Source organism: Nannospalax galili, unplaced genomic scaffold, assembly GCF_000622305.1.
Source record: "Nannospalax galili isolate Female #2095 unplaced genomic scaffold, S.galili_v1.0 scaffold443, whole genome shotgun sequence".
Lineage (NCBI taxonomy): Eukaryota > Metazoa > Chordata > Mammalia > Rodentia > Spalacidae > Nannospalax > Nannospalax galili.
Window position 1 is genome coordinate 1896505 of NW_008352479.1, and position 22098 is coordinate 1918602.

Here is a 22098-nt window from a genome sequence, read left to right on the forward strand (position 1 = left end):
AGGGTACAGTCTGTGATGGTGGAAAAGGCTTGGTGGTGATAGGTTGTGGGGATGGGAGAATGAGGCCACCTGCTGGATCAGCAAGCAGAGAGTGGACAGGAAGCGGGATGGGGCTATAAACCTCAAGCCCTGCCCTCAGTGATGTACTTCCTCTAATGAGGATCCACCCCTTTAAAGGTTCAACAACCCTTCCAAAACAGAGCCACTAGCTAGGGATCAAGTGTTCAAACACATGAACCTGAGGGGACACTCGCCTTCAAACCACATACCTTTCACATTGTGTTGGGGGTAAGTGCCCTCTCTTTCCAGCCAGCCTGAGACTCAAGACTTTTGGCCCTACTTTTTAGGTGAGAAAACCCAAGCTTAGAAAACCATAATATGGGGACTGGAGAGATGGCTCAGCGATGAAGAGGACTGGCTACTCTTGCAGAGGACCTGGATTTAGTTCCTGGAACCTACATGAAGGCTAACAACCATCTGTAACTCTAGTTCTAGGGAATCTGATGTCTTCTTCTGACCTCCATAGGCATTACATGATATAGGTGCACATATACATGCAGGCAATACACTCACACACATAAAATAAAAATAAGTAATTTTTTTTTTAAAAAAAGAAACCCTAATCTGGGGACTGAAGAGACAGCTCAGTGGGTGAGGGTGCTGTGCAAGCGTGAGGATCTGAGTTCAGATCCCAGCACCAAAGTAAAAGGCCAAATCGCATACCCACCTGTAACCCCAGCTCTGTTGGGGGAGGAGACAGGAAGCTGGTGGGGGCTTTCTGGCAGCCAGCCCAGCTCCAAGTTCACTGAGAGACCCTGCCTCAAAGGAATAAAGCTAAGAGAGATAGAGCAGGACACATGACTTCCTCCTTTGACCTCTGAGTGTACATAGATAGGCACATGTGCTCAACACCACACACATGCTCATGCACACATTCATACCGAAATGTTTTGGAAAAAATAAAAACAAAATGTTAGTCTGGTTATCTGAAGTCCCACCTGCAATGGGTGACAAGACCAAAGGACAACCCAAGCCACTGTTCATCCCCTCTGGGTACTGTCATGTCCTTGACAGACACCTACTGTATCTGCTGTGTCCCCTCTCTACAGCATCCATGTGCCCAGATAACACCCAGGATATCTGTTCAATGTATTGCTGCATGAACAGCCTTCAAATATAGTTCTCCATCTCACAGGGCACTGTCCTAGTTATTCTTTCTGTTGCTGTGATAATCTATCCCCAAAAGAACAACTTAATGGAGAAAGGGTTTATTCTGGCTCATAGATCAAAGGTCTAGTCCATCATAGAGGGGAACAAGATGGCAGAAACTTGAATGAACTAGTCACATCACATCCACAATCAGAAAGTAGAGAGTATTGGATGCACACAGGCTCAGCTGCCTTGTTCATTTATGCAGTCCAGGATTCCCTGCCCAGGTATTGGTCCCACCTACCAACAAGATAGGTCTTCCCACATCAATCAACATAATCAACATAATCCCTCATAAGTGTGCCCAGAGGCTTGTCTCCCAGGTGACTCCAGAGTCTGTCAAGTTGACAACGCTATCAGAGACACATAGGTTTAAACCATACTGGGATGAGTGATGAGCGAGTCTTTTTGATGTCCTATGTATCTTCTCCTGTTGGCCTTAGAGAGGTAAAGGTATTTTTACCACAGAGATGAGTAGTTTTATATTCAAAACAGGCTGATACTGAATTAGCTTTAGAGGAGACAAGACAAGATCTGGTGTTCAGGGTGGAATGGCTGTAGACTTGTATTAGCTTTAGAATACACATTTCATAGAGATCACATCTGTTTTTACTTTTAGAACATGACCTTTGTCTGTACTGGTAGAGCAGGCTGCCCTGCCTCGGATGATGAACCTGGATGCCAGGGTCTTCCTGGGGAAAGCCATTTCCTTGGCACTTCAGGCCTTACACAGAATTTCAGCCACCTGCCCCTTTATTGGTTCAGAAGGACTTTGTTGCAGATTCAACACCTGACTCATAACTTGCACCATTCTCTGGCTAAGGCAAAGAGTGATGACTGTTAGCTTGGAGCTTGCTCTCCCTCCTCATCTCCCTGGCTGACTTTCTAATAAAGGCACAGTTTTCTTTCAGAAAATAAGTATGTGTGTGCAGAACTCTCCTGGAGGCCTGATCCTCTCTCTGCAGTTGATGCCTTGCCTTCTGAGGCTCAGGCTGACATGAAGTATTGGCCTTTTCACATTAAACATTAACACATATCCTGTAGCTGACTCAGATGCCTCCTGGTGAGGATAAGGCAGGCTTGCAAATCAGGACGTGGGCAGCAGTGAGGGCTAAGGGGCCAGTACTTCCTTTTCAAACCTTCAGAGCTGGCAGATGAGGCCACAGAACAATCCCACACTGGGGATTTTCCCAAAAGGATATACAGGAGTCCTCTGGATTCTCTAAGACCTACATAGCCACTTGTTCCTGTAACCAGGAAACATCTAGACCCTGTAGCAGTTATGTGCCACCTCCTTACAGAGTTGATAGGGGTTGCAGAAAGAGAATATAACTGCATAAAGTGTCAGTGTGTAAGAGAAAAGAATGCACTAAAAACTCAACAGCGTACTTCACAAAGGGTTCGGCTTACCACGGAAGCTCTCTCTGTATGGTGAAGGATCCAGGCCTGGATGTAGCAGGCAACAGAGAAACACTGTAGGTCCTCAGGCCTGCTCTCTTCCACCTTTTTCCACTCCCAGAATCTCACTCCTTAGAGTCAGCCTCCTGACTCGCGGCTCTCTGGTCCTTTGGGTATTCTGTGCACAGAGCTACTGCCCCTACATGGCCCAGCCACTGTCTTCACAGCACAGGTCCTCCACCTCTGCCTCTGGTCCCATTGATATTTCCCAAGACGGCACTGCCCCTTGTCATTACTGTGCAGTAACTTAGCCCTCCCCTTGTCACCCAGCGTCCTCCACCTGCCAGGTGTTGAAGTCCAAGCAAGAGAAGAGAGAAGTCAGCCTAGGTCTGCAGAGATGTCACTACATTGGTTATATGCTTAAAGTAGAACCTGTATTGTTTGATGACAGATCGAATGTGGAAGATGCAAAAGAGGAATAAAATTATAATAATGACTCCCAAACTTCTGGTTTGTGCAGCGGGGAAGGACGGGGGGATGACCATGGCTTCCTGCAGGGGAATGGGCTTGGAGGCAAATCTGAGTTCTCTTTTCAACCCTGGTACATCTGGTGGCCACACTGAACAGGCTGCTAGATGTATGAGCATAGACCTCAGAGGCGAACTCTGGGTGGAAACAAACATGTAATAAAAATGCAACTACAAAACCTGGGAATATCAACTTAGGAGTCATATTTAGCAGTAAGTGACGATACAGCCTGACCTAAAATGGGATGAGAAACACAGAAAACTTCTCAGCATTAAATATCTAGGCTAAAATACAGTCCTATCACACCAGCCTTTGCCACACTGAATCTAGTGGATGGAGGCAGGTACTTCCAGAGGCTTGCTGACAGAGGGCAGGAGAGACAAGTATGTTCAAGAAAATACTGCATCCATCTAGGATGTGGTGAAGCAACTTGCCTTGCATGCATGAGGCCCCAACTGGGGTTCAATCCCCCCAAAATGCTGAAACAGGAGAGTTGTGCCAGGTTTGGGGCTGGTTCTGTTCTCTCATTTGGGCTTCACAACAATCCATAGAAGTTACAGTTCTCTGCTTTCCTGATAAGGAAACCTGCATAAAGGTAGGCGGGAGAAATGTGGCCAGTATCACACAGGTGAAGGTGGTGTGTCTGGGATTAGAATGGAAGGCATCCCTGTGTGCCCCACTGCTCCCGTGTGTTGTCTGTGTCTACCTGTCTTTCCTACCTCACATGGGGGAACTGGGGCCAATTCTGAATTACTGGGCTGCTGATGTAGGGACTGAACCTCTGATGGAGATTCTGATGCTGCAGTCTCTATGGTCCCTCACCCTCCTCACACATACCACTGCACTGAGCTACTCTCCTCTCTGAGAAGCAAAGCACTTCACAAACCAAAGCATGACTCTGATCTTACCCTGACACTTTTCCATTCTTCTTCTTTAAGACATTCTCTTCTGTGAGACATAGACAGAGACCGGGGGCGGGGGGGGAGAATCTCAGGGTGGAGGATTTTATAAGTGATTCACGGTTGTGGCAAGTACCCAAGGCCCAGGGAACGGCACAGGTGTCTTTGATGAGGCCTCTACCTCTTTTCCAACTCTTCCCCCTAACTCAGCCTCAAGGACTGTTCCCTTTTTCAGGTGGACCCGAGTATTCTGGAGATCAAAGTCAACAGTCAAGGCCAAAGCAACCCTGGCTCATACCATGAGTGAGGACTAAGAAAGCTCATAGCAATAAAGCGTACAGAGGGGTCAAATAACATGAAAAGAACAAGGACAGGCTGGCACGGGAGCAAACTGAAGAGAATTAGGAAATATTTTGTGTTAAGGAGCTTTATTTTTTAAAATCCTGAATATCTTATCTACCTAACCACATGTAATAAAAAGAGCATTTCTGTTGTCCGGGAGTTTTTAAGCTTCCAATCCTTTTCTTTAATCTACAACCTGCATGGCATAATCCTTTTCAGACTGCTATCATCAAGGCGCTCAGAGTGGCTATCATCAACATTGTGAAGAATTATTATAAACTACCACGGGGAAGCTGTGGCAAGAGACCGTGCTCTCCTCTCTGAAGAAGAGAGGAAAAGACAGGGAGTGGTGGGGAATATAATCCAGGGTTCCATCTGCACTTCATAAGCTTTCCTGTGAGTTTATAATTATAGATGAGTCAATAAAAACAACTGAAAACAAAGTCATATTGACTTGTTGGCTCACAGTTTGGGTTAAACACTAGGTATCGACCACATCTGCTGAGGACTGTGGAGTTATTTACTAACCCATACTAGACCAGCTAAATACTCAACTGGCTTGACAGTAGATGAAAGCATCTGTCATAGTGATGAATAGCAGAGCCCAACCCAGGGTCTGGGGTTTATTTTTGGCTCTGCTCCTGTAATTTCTGGCAAGTTTTGAGACAGTTTAGTTGCAACTCCAGTGTCTACATCTACGCTAGGATGCCACCATCTGATAGGCGACCACTGCCATTTTGCCAAGGCTTTCAACCTTGACCTTGGTGGTATACTAGTCTCTTGATTTAAGCATCAGCTGACTTGGCTGTTTAGAGAGAGCATCAGATGAAATGGCTGCGAGGAGGTGCCTAACACAGAAGCAGAAGGTAAAACCACACCTCTTGCTGTCCCAGAGCACAGTGCCAGGTAAGGACAGATTACAGCTCAGGGCCAACTTACTTTTTCCACTGCCATGGAACATGCCACAAATTCTCAAACTCATCTTGTGGTTCCAAATATTATCAGCCTTAAATAAAGGGAAGTAAATGAGCTGACTTATACAGTGTATAGGTGTAGACATGGACAGACAGGAAGACAGACAGAGACACATCTGTGATGGTGAATCTTTACTGTCAACTTGATCCACTTTACAATCATCTAGGAGACACATCCCTGGGCTTGGAGTGAGGGGCTTTCTGGGCAAGACTGAGGAGAGAAGACCCAACATGAAGTGAGCAGCACCATCCCATGGGCTGGGGTACCCCAAAAGATAAAGGGAAAAAGGAGAGTGCAAGACGGAAGTAAGTATTCATCTCTGTCTGCTACCTGTGACACAAGTGACCTGCCACCACATACTCCTGCCTCCATGCCTGCCCACCAACGTGGACCATATCCCCTCACACTGTCAGCCAAAACAAATCCTTCCTTAAATTCCTGTCGGGTATTTTGTCATAGAAGAAATAAATGAACTAATACAATATTCAAACACATGTCTGTAACCTATATGTATGCATGACCATTCCCAACATGCTGAGCTTGCCTGTAGAGGGGTGTGCAGCATTGCCACCTCAGGAAGCAGAAGCCTGTGCATCAGCTGGCCAACCCCAGCGTGCATTTATGGCTAAGGCTCTGCTCCTGTGAGCAGTTTTCCAAGTGATGCTCTCTAAGCCTTTCCTGCCTTCCCTTAGGAGCCTGATCCAATCTGCTCTTCTCAACACAGCCCTCAGCTGAGATGGCTCTTGATAGATTCTCTCTATAGCATATGTTCTTTGTAAAAGACAAAGCTACTAGGGAGATGGCAAAGGAAAAGAACAGGGGCAGAATGACAGGGGTGGGAGAGGGCTCACCTGCAGTGCCTGCCGCACGACGCCAGAGGTATGTGTCAGCATGCGGAGCAGGATGTCCAGCAATGACACGAGCAGCGTGGCCGCCAGCTCCTTGTTCTTACTGTCAATGTCCAGGCAGAGTGCGGCAGTTTCCATGAACATGTTACAAACGTGACTGACAAGTCCTGAGGGTAGCAAGAGGGAAAAGCAGATAAGCACAGCACACTTCCTGTGAACTGACAGTACTGCATGCAGTACTTACACCGTTTACTTGGGAAGTTGTTTGAGATGGAGGTTTCCAAGCCGTAAGCCTCCAGAGTCAGTTTGAGACCCTGGAATGCAACCTAGGCCTAAGAGATTTCAGTGCAAGGGCCCCCAAACCAGACTCTGAGAAGCACAATCCCATGTGAACCAGATGTGAAAGGAGAACACACTGCACACAGGCACATCGTCCCCAAATTGCCTGAAGTCAGGTTCTCTAGTCCACTACGACCAAGGTGGACCAGAGGCCCATCTCTCATGGGCTTCGTGCAAATGGGGGGTTTTGGGTGGGGAGAGGCATAACACAATGAAGTAACATTTTCTAATGCATTTCAACAACACAATTAATTACAATGTTAAGAAATGTGGGACTGAAGAGATCACTCAGAGGTTAAGAGCACTGGCTGCTCTTGAAGAGGACCTGGGTTCTGTTCCCAGCACCCACATGGCAGCTAACAACTGTCCCTAACTCCAGTTCCAGGGGATCTGATATCCTCTTCTGACCTCTGAGGGCATCACATGACACAGGTGCACTTACATACGTTCAGGCAATACACTCATACAAATAAAAATAATAAAATAAAATATTAAAAAATAATGAACTTGCAAAGAAATCAATAAGGAAAGAAATTTCATTCACAAATACACTCATACATGTAAAATAAAAAATAAAATATTAAAAAAATGGTCTCTGATCACTTCATATTAATATTGAATTGGTCTCTACCAGCTTTTAGGTTGATATCATTTTACAACAAATATTTTCACATTTTGGGGGAATTATTGTTCATATTTAATTTGGCATTTTTACTGTTACTTTACTTAGCATTATCTTCTGAATTTTCAAGAATGCATCAGATGTAAATGAGGAGAAATGATGCTACAAACTTAAATGGTGGCCGGGCCCTGAGAACCAGTGCAGTGCAAACCAGGAGTTCTTCGAAAAAGAAAGTAAAATCTTCAAAGATGAACTTTGGTACATGTGGGGTGGGGGACATAATAAAGAACTATGGTGTGTCTCCAAAGCTGGATTCTGCTGAATCCAAGAGGCGCCTGTGGGCTTGCACTCTGCCCCGGATCGTCGGCCAGGTTGGAGCTCAGTGGAACACAGACCTCCAAGCTTTGGCATCTCCTCAAACAGCGTGTACTACTTCCAGCACACACACTGCGTTTTCCCAACAAATGTAAAAGTAACTAATTTCTCACTAAACGTGGAGACACACCAAAATTACAGTCTTTGTTCAGAGCTGTAATTCTTGTAGCAAAATTAGGTAAAAGGGGTGCAACTGCCAAGAAGCTTTAAAAAAAAGAAACACCTGAGTCTCGAGGCTGATGAGAAACAGACCTGAAGAGACAGTAGACTGGATTACTGTCAGAATCTCTGTAACAAATTGCAAGGTCTGGCAGCATGCATACAGAAAAAGCATGCATGCCGCAACACCAGCATGCGCCAGTCCAGCCCTGACTGTGGACAGTGTTCGGCTTCCATGAGTGTAGCTGGAGTCAAACATACAATGTTTGGTGCACACGTGCTGTGAAAGAGGAGCCTTTCCCTTCTCGGCTCCTGGTGACCTAGTGGCACATCACCACAGACACTCAGGACAGAGGAGAGCTGGTAAGGCCCAGCTCTATGAGGAGCAGAGAAGGACCCTCAAGGCTCTGCAGAAGGCTCAGGTGGCCCCAGCAGCACCCCACACACAGAGCGGGTCATGCTCTACCTGACCCTCTTCATCCTCAAGGCAGGACTGCAGGGGACCAGTGAACACAATCTAATTCTGCAGTAATGGAGTGTCTCCAGTCTCTACGGGAAGACCAGGTACCAAGCACAGGCTCTGATTCCACACACTGAAGTCACCAGCTCCTAAGGAAGGAGCTCAGACAGATTAGACAGAAGGATGAGGTTAAAAGCACTTCTTCCCACCAGTGATGACCCATCCAGCCATGTAGTTTCAGACAGAATTTTCACTTCTTGGTCAAAAAGGATGGCTTTCGTGTTTAGACTTTTTATTGTGAAAACAAGGAAATTCATGGGCACTTTAGTAAAAGGAAATGATTATTTCTGCAGGTCCTGCCCTGGTCTGGGGTTCACTCACCCTCCATCTCCAGCTGTGATTCTGTGGTGCTTGTCTGTTAGGACTGTTTTCATTGACACTGTCTCCCACCACCCTTCCCAGTGTTAATTGCTAACCTAGCTCCTAAGGCTTTATTTCTATCCAACTGCCTTTGGGCTTTGAAGTCATTCTGTTTCCTTAAACTCTGTTAGAAGCTCACATGCCTTCCCTGGAAAATATCTCAGTTCCTTCCCCTGAGGTATAGAGCCAGAGCCCAGTATAGTCCAGTACAGCCTAGTACAGTGCTAGAATCCAGGGCAGGCCATACCGCCTCTTCCCTTCCCTTCTTAAGCACATTCTGGTAGACCAGTCTGGATTCTAGCACTACATTTGTTTCGTTTTGTTTTCAGTGACATTTTCTCCCTGTAGTCATAGCTGGTCTAGAACTCACTACATAGACCAGGCTGGCCTCGGTCTCACAGAGATCTACCTGTCTCTGCCTACTGAGTGCTGGACCATCAAATTAGAGAACATTCCTGCTGTCCTACAAAGCTTTGTCCTGATATCAGTCAACAAAGACAAGTTTCCTTTGGAATTTTTAGAAGACATATTCATACAAATCAGTCTGGACATGGGTTTCATTGTTTCTGAGGGTTTCTGAGGTTTTGTTTTTGAGATGCATCCATGTTTTAGGAATGAGTGATTTGTCTCTTTTTTTTAAAAAAAATTACTTATTATTTTTATTTTATGTGTATGAGTGTATTGCCTACATGTAGGTAAGTGCATCCGTGTCATGCAATGCCCGAGGAGGACAGAAGAGGCCATCAGATCCCCTGGAACTGTAGTTATGGATAGTTGTTAGCGGCTATGTGGGAGCTGGGATTCGAACCTGGGTCCTCTGCAAGAACAATCAGTGTTCCCAACTTGGGGACCATCTCTCCAGCCCTGATTTGTTCCTTTTTTATTCCTGAGTAGTATTCTACAATGTTATTAGACTTCAATTTGTTTATTGTACTGAAAGGCACGTAAGCTATTTCTAGTTTGGGGCTGTACAGTGTATGTTTTAAGGTGTTACTACAAAAGAGTCAAAGTTACAAAACATTAAAAAATTATCAAATAAAAGGTATAATAACCTTAGGATAATTTATTATTGAAGAGAATTTAAAATCAATGTGATGCAGCCCACACAGAATGTTTAAAGTCTTTAGTGGTGTGTGGAATGACCTGGGCCATCACATTCACTTAACACTTGCTACCAATGAACCCAGAGAAGTTTTTAGAAAAGTGCCCTATATTGGTATAATGTTTATTATCTTTTGTGCCTTATTTTTAATGCACATTTATAAGTACATATGAGATTCAATACTGTGCTGTGTGGGTTTGTGGCCTTGGGTGAACCAGCTGTAACCAGGAAGTGTGGGTGGTTGGAGGCTGCACTGTCTAGATTCCTGTGAGGATACTCAAGTTCCTACAACACAATAGCCTAAGGATGCCTTCCTTATAATGTGTCCCACCATGGAGTGATGTACAGCTCTACACAGGTAACAAATTCCATGAAACTTGGAAAATGAGATACAAATAAAATTAGAAGTTTAACAACAAAAAAATAGAAATAATGAAATTTTAAGTCTTAGGCAGAAAACTAATACGATGACCAAACTAAACAAAGAAAAAACCAGAAAGCCTCAACAGCAGGTTAGTTTGAGCTGTGAAAAAAAATCAGTGAACTTGAAGACACAACATGTGAAAGTATCCAGTAAGAGAAGCAAAACATAAAAAAGGCTAAAGAAGGCTCATGGGAGCTATGCATCCTCCTCAGGAGACCAAACTGTGCAAATAGGAGCTCATCCAGGAGAAGGAGAAACGGCCAGAAAGGCCACTCAAGAAAGCACTGCTGACCCTTCCCTTACCTAGGGAATAAACTGAACCAAGGGGGTTAAAGACATGTTCATTGAAACTTCACACCGTCAGTGAAAATGAAGAAGACTGTCTAAGTGGGAAGATAGCCCATCTTCAGACTGCAAAAATTCTACTAAACATGTAAATGCTCTAAGACATCTACAGAGCCAATGGAATCCGAATCAAGATTCAAACAGCATTTTTCATAGAAAAACAATCCCTAAATTCTCATGGAACCTAAGCCCCAAACAGCACTAGGAACAAACCGCATCCCACTTTCTTTCCCCTCATTCGGATCCAGTCAGAGGTGATCGCAGGTACCTGTGACTGGGAACCCCATTAAACACCAGGCCCTTTCCATGTTTGGTGCTGTTTTCAACCACTTCCAGCTGATAAGCATCCACTTGAAAAAAAAGAGGTTTTTTGGTTTTCCATGAATGTGCTGAGATTCAAGACTGAAGTTTGGACTCAGAGGTGAAAGGCAACCTTGTTTCTAGACCAAAGGGTACAGGAAGGTCCAAAAGGGACATTTTCTGTAGCCCAGCATGGAGGAAAGGGATCCCATGCCTGGCTAGGCTCACCATCTCCCTCAGAGTCTCTCTGCAGAGGCACGTGGGGTCATCCAAGCATCCCGCAGCCCTCAGGTTACACACTAGCACAGTAATTACTTAACACCCCATCCCAGAACACTGCAACATGAAACCAAAATTCATCAAGTCAAAGAACCCTGGAATTAATTTGCATTCATTATAAACAACTCATCAAAGACTCAGAGCATTATTTTGTATTAATTATGAACAAATCCCTAAAGAAGTTCTCATAAGTAATTTCCAAGTACTTAATGTTCTGGGAATATTAATGTGCATCAGCTTTTCCCAGCTCCGGTCATTGTGTCCTTATGCTGTTTTTACCTTGTGAGGTCTGTTGGAGAGTGGATATGGGAGCAGGTTTTGAACTTCTAAGCCTCTAGAAGTACTTCATATGTCTAGCTTTAAGAATTTGAATACATGCTCTAAATCCAAACACGACCCCAAACAAAGGCTTCCTTCTGGACAACTTCACATTTGCATCTTGCAAACGTGGTCACCTCTACTAGGGTCTGTTAACATCCAGCTCTGTGGGCTTTCTAGAAGAGGACAATAGGGCATCTGTAAGATTCGGTGTGTGGGAGTCATTCTTCCACAAATGGTCAGTGTTTAACCACCCACGCCAGAAGCCCAGCAAATCAGATGAGCCAAACCCATCTACCTTTTCTCTCTCCTTCCTTCCTTCCTTTCCTCTCCTTGTTCTTCTTTCTTCCTCTCTTTCCTCTCTCGCCCTTCTTTTCCCTCCTCACCCCCTGTCTGTCTCCTCATACCTTCATAGTTTTGGAGGTTCTTACAAATATCCCTGGTTGGCCTGAAACTCACTACACAGAGGCTGGTCAGCACCTGTCCTAGATACACTGACAGGTATGAATGGAGACACTGGTCAACTGTGGGGTCCTAAGCCCAGGGCATCCACAGGCACTGTACCTCCTCTGTCTAAAGGGTGACAAGCATGACCCCAGACAAAAATGCTCCCACAGGAACACACATCTGCATGTCACTTAGTTTAAAGTTTCAGAGACATCTTAGCCTAGCCTCGCTATACACATCCTGACCAAGGACATCCAAACCCTAATCCCCGAACCGTGTTGTCCTAGTTTGTTTCTCCATTGCTGTGACAAAACACTCTGACCAATACCAACTTGGGGAGGAAAGGGTTTATTTAGCTTACATCTCCTGGGTCACAATTCATCAGGGAGCCCAAGGTAGGAACCCAGGGCAAGAACCTGGAGGCAGGAGCTGGAGCACAGGCCATGGAGGAACACTACTTACTGGCTTGCTCCCCTGACCCCTGCTCAGCCTGCTTTCTTATGCAATACAAACCCACCTGCCCAGGGGTGGCACCACCCACAGTGGGCTGGGCCGTCCCACATCACTCAACAATCAAGAAGGTTCCCCATGGACATGGCCACAGGCCAGTCCCATGAAGGCAATTCCCCAATTGAGGCTCCCTCAACCCAGGTGTGTCAAGTTGACACTAACGCTATCCAGCACATCTGTGAATCAATGTGACCTCACATGGTTAGAGTGATTCTACAGACCTGTTAAATGAAGCAACCTGCCATGCACAGGACAGCATCCTTAGTGACCCAGGTGGACGCCATGGGTTCCAGGGTCTCAGAAGAGATCTGAATCATAGAGGATGTGGAATCAGAAGCTACAAGCTGGAGTTTAGCAAGAAGGGACTGTGACTAAACAACCAAGGTGCTGCTAGAAACTTCCCAGCTTGGCCTTTCAAACCCCTGGAAGGAAGTCTTCCCAACAGCTTGACTTTAGACTTCCAACCAGAAGCACTACATTACTATGGCAACAGGAAACAAACCTCAAGTAGTATATGTAGAATACCCTTGGAGATGCAGGTACAGTAGGCCCAGTGCTCAATACAGTAATGTTCAGAAGTTGGGCTAGGAGAAATGACTAAGTCATAAGGGCTCTAAGCACACCAGTGGACTAATCCACTGATGAATTCATAGCAACGTGGACCTGCAGAGGGTAGGGTCTATTGGGAGGAGGTAAATCACTGGGGCCATGACCATGAAGGCTCTGTTTTAGCCCTGATCTCTGTTGTGAGAATTCCTCCTATCAGAAGATGTAAACAACAGCCATCCCATTCCTTCTGAGGCCTGAGCAACAAACCAAAGTACAGTTCCACCGAAGTTCACTGCAGGGAACCAATGAGTGTATTAGGCTGACTTACAGCACATGAGTGAAGGGTTACAGAAGGGAGGTAGGTGACCCTAAAGCAGCACATTAGAAGGTCTGCAACCACATGGGCAGTGATGACCACACAGATGGCAAACCCCTCAGTCAACCTTCCCCAGTCTATATATATACTCTACCCTCTCTCAGGACCAGGCCATGTGCAATCAGGGAGAACTGCATAGTGATGGCTTGGAGGAGTGGCTGGATCCTCAGCTGAGGGTCCCATGACCCTGTCTATGATGGAGTGTCAGCAGTCCACAGGCCCCAGCATGACTGATGCTGGCACGTGACCTGATGAAGATGGCGGCTATTGTGCTCAGAGACCATGTTTTACATGTTCTACAACATTCTCTCTCTCTCCCTCCCTCCCTCCCTCCCTTCCTACACTGAAGCAAGCAGCAGTCTTCCACCATGCCCTTCCTTTATGATGTACTGTCATACCACAGGCCCAGAAACTACAGAATCAAAACTGGGGTGAAAACTCTAGAACATGAACCCAAATCAATTTTACCCCCCTTACCTTGTTTCTCTCAGAACATTCTGTCACAGTGAGGAACACAAGCTAACACAGGAGGAAACAGAAGTCCTGCGTTGGCTTAGTCCATCTATTGACACAGAAGTCCTGAGCCATTGCTACTAGTAACAGCACAGCTCTGAGTTGGAATCAATGGATCCACCAAGAACTCAGGAACCCCATTTGATGACACTAGAGATACCCCCTTTCAGTACACTGCCTGAGGGGAAGGTTTATAAACAAGTTCAGCTGGGTTGGTCAAGATGGGAACAGTAATGTTCAAATGGCAGTAGTGAGCTCACTGGACTAGGAGCCAGGAGACATGAATCCCTGATTCCTGTACTATGGCCTAACTGAGCTCCCATGTTACTAAGCTTGAATCCCCTGTGTCAGTCGACATAGGGTATAATTACCACAGATGATCAATTCATGGGAGCTTGGCGCCACTGCCTGTGCCCTATGGTGGACAGCGCATGATGATGGGAGGCCTTGGCAGGAAGTCTGCTCACCTCATGTGGCCAGGAAGCGAGGAGACATGGCAAGGGGCTGGGTTCCTAATATTCCCTTTCAAGGGCATGCTCCAATACCTAACTTCTGCCATGAAGTTCATGGCTTCTCCACAGTGCCCCAGCTGGGGACCAAGCTTCCAACACAAAGACTGTTGCCTTCGGGGAACAAACTGCAAACAAGAGCATTCCTCACTTGAAGAGTGGGACACAGCACCATATGATGTCTGATTTCATTTTATGTGACAAATGAATCATTATCTCTAAACCTGTCAGCACTCTACATAGAAAATTATTTCCATGCATTGTCAATAAAGACGTATAATAAACTGTGAATGTCATTTCTAAATCAGTACTTTAAACTTAAAATTAGACACTGGGGAGTAGGGGGAGACTGTAACACCAAATACCCACGTGGTTTCCACCACATGCCCCTTACTAGTCTCAGAGCCTCAACTGATAGCTAACCTAATCCCTCAGCAGGGATTTCACAGATGATAAAACTGAGGCTCGGAAAGCGTAAACCATTTTGCCAAGGTCACATGCCCCCATTCCCATGTGAAACTGCTTCCCTGTGACTAAAATAACTGGAAATGCATCGAGAGGAAGGTAGGTGGACAGTAAGTCAAAGTGTAAATGCAAAAAAAAAAAAGTTTGTTTTCTTAATGTAACTAGGACAGAAAAGGTTGAAAAGGGTAGGGGAGGAGCTTCGAGTCAGGAGCTGAATTTCTCTCATCACTCTATAAACATAAAGGGGAAAAGGTGAATAAAAGAGACAGGAAAACTCCAGAGCACCAGAACATTCCATTCTACAATTCTTTTAAACTTAGAGCAGGAGAGATGGCTCAGCGGTTAAGGCACTGGCTCCTGTTGTAGGTTCAGTTCCCAGTACCATGTCAGGTAGCTCTCAACCACCTGTAACTCCAGCTCCAGGGGATCTGACACCCTCTGCTAGCCTCCTTGGGCACTCGTATATATGTGCACATAGACGCACATACACACATAAATACAAAATAAAAATAAAGATCTTAAAAATAAAACTTCTTTGTTGAAGTTATATCTTGCAAAATTTATTTTCTCACTTGTAGACAGCGGCTCTGTTATCCCCATGGGAATCTTGTACTGTGCTGACATCTTCTGCAGCAGTTAATTGACAGGTGCCACTCACAGGGAAAGCCCACGCTGACTGATGCAGGAGCTGCAGAACAGCATTAGAAATTCCACACCTGCTGTCAGTGGGGAGAGCACTGCACTTTCAGGTAGTTTTTTCTTTGTTTGTTTGTTTGTTTTGGTGGAGAAAATTTAGGAAAAACAACAACAACAACAACAACAACAACAACCAACCCTGATATGCAGTTTTGACATATCACATTTCTGAAGAATTTGAAGCCACAATAGAAATCGCTTCAAGTTATGAGGAAACTTCTATGTGTTCACTTTTATGTAAATGGAAAACTCAAGCCAACAGAAATAGCCACGGGGAAAGGAAACAAGGACACACATGGTTAAACAGAAGAGCTGGATGGAGTGCCTGCTCCTCATCTCAGAGCCCTGGGCCTCTGGATGGTTCAAGACACACTGTTCTCTGGAACCTGCTTTCCTTGGCCTAAAGGACACATCATTTTCAGGTCCCCTGGACCCTGGCCAATCCTCGATCTCCCTGAACTCTTCTGCCACCCCTCAAGCAGGTCCCCTTGCCCCTGGGGATCTCCCTGATCTCTTCCCCTGACCCCCAAGCAGGTCCTCTTGCCCCTGGCCACTTCCTGATCGCCCTGATCTCTTCCCCCGACCCCCAAGCAGGTCCTCTTGCCCCTGGCCACTTCCCCATCTCCCTGATATCTTCCCCCTACCCCCAAGCAGGTCCTCTTGCCCCTGGCCACTTCCCCATCTCCCTGATCTCTTCCCCCGACCCCCAAGCAGGGCCGCCTGCCCCTGGCCACTTCCTGATCGCCCTGATCTCTCCCCCCGACCCCCAAGCAGGTCCTCTTGCCCCTGGCCACTTCCCCATCTCCCTGATCTCTTCCCCCCACCCCCAAGCAGGTCCTCTTGCCCCTGGCCACTTCCCCATCTCCCTGATCTCTTCCCCCTAACCCCAAGCAGGTCCTCTTGCCCCTGGCCACTTCCCCATCTCCCTGATCTCTTCCCCCTAACCCCAAGCAGGTCCTCTTGCCCCTGGCCACTTCCCCATCCCCCTGATCTCTTCCCCTCACCCCTCGAGCAAGCACATTCACTTATCTAAAAACTACCCTTCACCATCTCTATCACCTAAGCCTTGTGAAGTTTCAGGCTCTCAGCAGGTGTTTAAGGAACATACATTGAGTAACTGATGTTATAATATGACAAGAAGCAGCTCATTCTAGAAACTTGTTGCAACTCATTAGAAATCTCATTATTAAACATGATCATTAATAGTTGTGTTGGAATAAATGAAGGTCACACAAAAAGAACACACAGAGGCGACTCAGTGCTTGCTATAGTGAGGGAGCTGAGACTCAGGGCAGGCAGGGGCAGCAAAGCATAAGCACGGAGCCAGAGAGGCCTCTGGCATCTGACTGGAAGTTGGGGGGCATGAGGAGGCTAGAGAACACAGGGCATCCACTTTCTAGTCAGGGGCACACGTTTGGATTTCTATGGCTGGTGCTGAGTTTGAAGGTGAGGTAAAAACAAAGCTGGTAGTCACTGGCTAAGTTCTGACTAACTCAGAAGACTGCTGCAGAGGCGGGTGCTCTGTCTCCCTGGGCCAGGTGTGTTTGGATACCTGGGCTAGGTGAGCAGAGGCCTCAGGTCAAAGTTCTGTGTACACGCATCAGCTGGCTCTGTCTGTGCATGTGGTCTCTAGGGGGAACTGTAGCGGAGCAACCACCAAACACAAAAGTCAGAAACAAGAAAGGAGGCCCACTCTCATGACTGCCAGTTTAAATTCTGTTGGGATGATCTCACCAAAACATTCAAGAAGCAAATAACTTGAAAATACAATAAACGAACACTCAAAATTATCACTATTTATCGATGATGTGATTGTGAACCCAGAAGAAAGGAGAAGAAACTTATGCTACCAACTAGAGCATAGAGCCTTCCTTCCTAAAGACAGTGCCCAGTGGAACTATAAACCAAAAAAGCCCTTTCGTGACTTAATTACATCTGACTCTAAAAATTTTCTTAGTAATACATTTGATCAGAAACACAAAAAATTATGTAAAGAAAAATAAAACACATTATAAAAAGATGAAAAATGAGATGAGAGGCTAGAGAGATGGCTCAATGGTTAAGAGTACTTGCTGCTCTTGTAAAGAATCTAGATTTCGTTTTTAGCACTCATATGGGAGCTCACAACTGTCTGGAGCTCCCATCCTGAAGAGATTCCATACTCTTTCCTGGCCTCCATGGGCATTTCACACAACATGGTACACCTACATACATGCAAGCAAAACACTCATGCAAAATGAATGAATAAATAAAATAATAAATTTAAAACAATTTAAACAAGACTTGAATAAACAGAAAGGGAGGAAGGCACCAATAGAAAATATTTGCAAAGATACAATAGAATCCAGTGGTTGTATAATTAATACTGGGGTTCAAAATCATGCTAGAATTTTGAGAGAACCTAACAAATAGGCTTTAAAGTTTATTTGAAAATATAAGATGTAATGAATAGTCAGTTGTGGGTTTCTTGGGGGTTTTGTTTTTTGTTTGTTTTGGGGTTTTTTGTTTGTTTGGTTGGTTTTGTGTTTCATTTTGAGACAGGGTCTCCCTGTAGCCCCAGATGGCCTGGAACTCACTATGTATTCCAGGCTGGCCTTGAACTCAGAGATCTGCCTGCCTCTGCCTCCCAGGTGCTGGGATTAAAGGCATGTGCTACCATGCCCTGCCTAATCAGTTTTTTTTTTCTTTTTTATAAAGAAGCTAAGTCCTTGCCCCATCAAAGATTAAAATACATTTCCACACTACCATCATTAAAATATTGTGATTCCAATATAAGAATTAAAAGCTACAGGGATGGAAAGATGGCTCAGAGGTTAAGAACACTAACTATTTTGCAGAAGACCTGGGTTCAAATCCCAGTACTCACATGGCTCAGTAATTCCAGTTCCAGGGGATCTGACACCCTCTTCTGTCCTCTATGGGCACTGAACAACATGGGTACACTTACGCACATGCAGGTACAACACTCATACACATAAAAATAAACATAAATAAGCCGGGTGTAGTCCCAGCACTTGGGAGGCAGAGGCAGGCAGATCCTTGTGAGTTCAAGGCCAGCCTGGTCTACATAGTGGGTTCAGGTCAGCTGGGACTACAGGGAGACCCTGTCTCAAAAACAGAAAACAAAACAAAACAAAACAAAAAAAAACAACTAAAATTTACAGCAGTGGGACACACACAGGGTCCAGATAACAGATCATAGGAATTTGGTGTGTAAATGCATGCGTCATTCCATAAACAAGAGACTGAAAGGATGAAGTTTAAACTCTAATAAGAATAAGCAGTGCTTGTATAACTACCTCACTTACTAAAAGAATGACCTTTAGGGACAAGCCTCTACACTTCATATAATTCGTCAAAATAGACAAACCTGGCTGACACTTAAGACAATAGAACCATCTTCAGGTGGGAAAGGTGCTCAGCAAGCATAAGAGAAAACACTGATGGATTTGACAATAAAGAGTTTGGAATGACTAGATTTCTTTTTTTCGTTTTAAAAATATTTATTTTTATGTGTATTTGTTTGTGTATCTATATTTGTGCTATGTGTATGCAGTATCCATGGAGGCCAGAAGAGGGTGCCATTTCCCTGAACTGGAGTTACTGGAGGTTGTTAGTTGCCATGTGGGTACTGGGAACTGAACTCAGGTCCTCTGCAAAAGTAGCTCTTCATGGTTGAGCCATCTCTCCAGCCTATCTCCTCATGACTATATTTCAAGAGTCAACAAAGTTAACTCATTCATATGTATAGAAAGTGTGTTAATAGCCCTAAAATACAAAGAGTTCTTACAAACTGCTAATGAAAAGACAAACAGCCCTGTTACTCATTAGTGAAGGACAGAAGCTGTTCACCAAAGAAACACAAAGAACAATTACATGAAAAGTGCTCAAAGGACAATGAAAGAAACCTCGAAGGAGGAGAAGCAAATGAGATTGGAAACCACTAAAGAAATGAAGAAAAACCAATTATACTAACAGGGAAAGGCATCGGTGGCACAGAGCACGGAAAACCCATTCAGAAGACAACACATCATCTCCCTTCACTTTTTATCATATATCGTAAGTACATGAGGGTAACTTTTATACCAAGTCCTACCACACGAGCCTGTGTGTTTTATACATGATAGGTATGCACACATGGCTTGGCCTACTCTGCCTGGTCACTCGGTCATCATCCCCACCATGCTAAGAAAACCAATTAGAGGGTTGAAGACAGACCCAAGCCCAGGCAAGCTGGCCCAGACCTGGGCTCTTCCCCACACCTAGTGCTGCTTGGAAAGCTCTCCAAGTGTGAATAGCTCAGGTCATCTCTGGGGGTGGCTCCTTTTACCTTCGCACACTTCTGCCTTATTTAAATTGTATAACGAATATGGACTGTTTTGTGATCAGATATGCTTTCAAAAAATTAAAAGGAATTTGAGTGACTGACAGAACTTGAAGGATTTTTTAATGGTGGCCAGAAATTTAATTTGCTAATTGTAAGGCTTTGCTTCGAACCCCTACAGTGTGAGAGAGATTTTTGCTGTGTCCCCTACTCTCCTGAGATTTCTTCTACTCTGGAGAAGTTCTGCACTGTGAAGGGCAGATGTGAAGACAAGAGTTGCCTGGCTGCCTGTGGGACACCACAGTGCAGCTCTGTTTGCCTGCCTGAAACAGTGTGGGCATGGGGCACAGGCTGAAGACGGGATGGAGGTGACAGGTGGCACAGGACACTCAGCCCCCCTGGAGGCCTCAGAGCAGGAGGGGCCCCATTCCCTCTCCTCCCAGTTGAGCTCCATCTCAGCCCCTTCCACCTCCCACAAACCCTCTCCTACAAGGTGTCCCAGTGCCCTATAAATTTCCCTCACCTTCTCCCATCAGCATGCCTTGAAAGACCGTCCTGGACTGGGGGTGTGCCTAGCATGCATAAAGCTCTGAGTTTGACCCCTAACCACACACACACACACACACACACACACACACACACACACAAACACACACAAAGTTTTAAAAAACCCACCCATCCTATTTTACTTCTGACAAAATAACAAATCTATTTCCTTTTTAAAAAAAAAAAAAAAAATTTATTGACAACCTGCAGGCCTCTCTCTCTGGGGTAAGTCTATCACGCCCTCCCGGCCTTGACTCCTCCAACCTCATTCACCCTCCCATCTCCCCCGCCCAGCTCTCCTCCTAGCCTGGGTCCTGTCCCATTCCTTGTCTTGGCGCCCCAGACACCTGGGGAACCACTACTGCTGCCTGATCCTTTGCATCCAGACCAACTCAATTCCTTCTCTGGTCCCCAGGGGCGCTCAGGGCCTGGCCCCGCCCTCACCTCCCTCTGCTTCCCCGGGTCTGCACAACCCGCCAGCCTCTTTCCTGGACGCTGGGGCTGACCTTTCCTCTTTCTGATCCTTTGCATCCAGACCAATGCAGCTCCTAACTGCAGTCCCCAGGAGCCCTTGGGGCTGCTTCCTGCCCCCATCTTCCTTTGCATCTCTGGGTGGCACAGCCAGCAGCTGCCCTAGATGAGCATCTTTCCTGGGCCTGGCTCCCCAGTCAGTCCAACCCCCAAATTCCTGAGGCCAAAATCTTTCCTGGAGGGATCAAGACGTTAGGAGAAAGTCTGAGAGCATCTGATCCTCGCCTGACTTGTGGAATGGAGCTGGCCTGGGTCTGTGAGACCAGCTGTGTGCTGTGGACTGCAGAGTCAGAGCAGTGGAGCTGCCAGTACCCTTTGGAGCCCAGAAGATCATGAGTGACTCCCAGATATCCAGCCTGGAGCTACTTTGCTGAACTTTAGTTTTGCGTAGGTGTGCCCGATTCTTCCCTTTGAAATAAGACAGTACTTGTTTTGGATTTTACAGAAGCCCACCCACAGCTGAGACTTTTAAAAGAGACTATGCACTTTTAAGTGTTTGAATTTTTTAAAGGACTGTGGGGTTTTTAAGGTTGTACTGTCTTATGTTGTGATGTTAATGTTAACATCATATCTTGGGCACAAGAATTGGAAAGCTTATGGTTTAATAGTGATTGTGTGTCAAGTTGACAAGGGGTCAATTGTGCTGGATAGCTTTAGTGTCAACTTGACACACCTGGTTTGAGGGAGCCTCAATTGGGGAATTGCCTCTATTGGACTGGCCTGTGGCCATGTCTGAAGGGCATTTTCTTGATGAGTGATGTGGGAGGGCCCAGCCCACTGTGGGTGGTGCCACCCCTGGGCAGGTGGGCCTGTGTTGCATAAGAAAGCAGGCTGAGCAGGGGCCAAGGGAGCAAGCCAGTAAGCAGCATTCCTCCATGGCCTGTGCTCTAGCTCCTGCCTCCAGATTCCTGCCCTGAGTTCCTACCTTGGGCTCCCTGATGAACTGTGACCTAGGAGATGTAAGACAAATAAACCCTTTCCTCCCCAAGTTGGTATTGGTCAGACTATTTTGTCACAGCAATGAAGAACAAACTAGAACACAACCTAAGTGCCCCTCAATTGTCGAGTGGATAATGAAAATGTGGTTCATTTATTCGATAGAGTTTTACTCAGCCATGAAGAAAGATGAAATCATGAAATCTGGAGGTAAATGGATGGAACTAGAAACTGTTATACTAAGTGAAGTAACACAGACTCAGAAAAAAAATCGACATATGTTCTCCCTCATATGTGGATCCTAGAACCAAACCCTGATAAGTGAGTATGTATCCAGACATAACTACAGGAACC

At 45.7% G+C, this 22098-nt stretch overlaps 1 protein-coding gene across 1 annotated transcript in view; it reads right to left on the reverse strand.

Annotated features, from left to right (window-relative positions):
• The window catches only part of Ulk4 (unc-51 like kinase 4), a 480002-nt gene that overhangs the window by 161057 nt on the left and 296847 nt on the right, over positions 1-22098 (reverse strand). The window contains exon 36 of the mRNA XM_008849437.3: positions 6203-6366. Within this exon, the coding sequence (XP_008847659.1) occupies positions 6203-6366 (164 nt within the window). The remainder of the gene's footprint in view (positions 1-6202; positions 6367-22098) is intronic.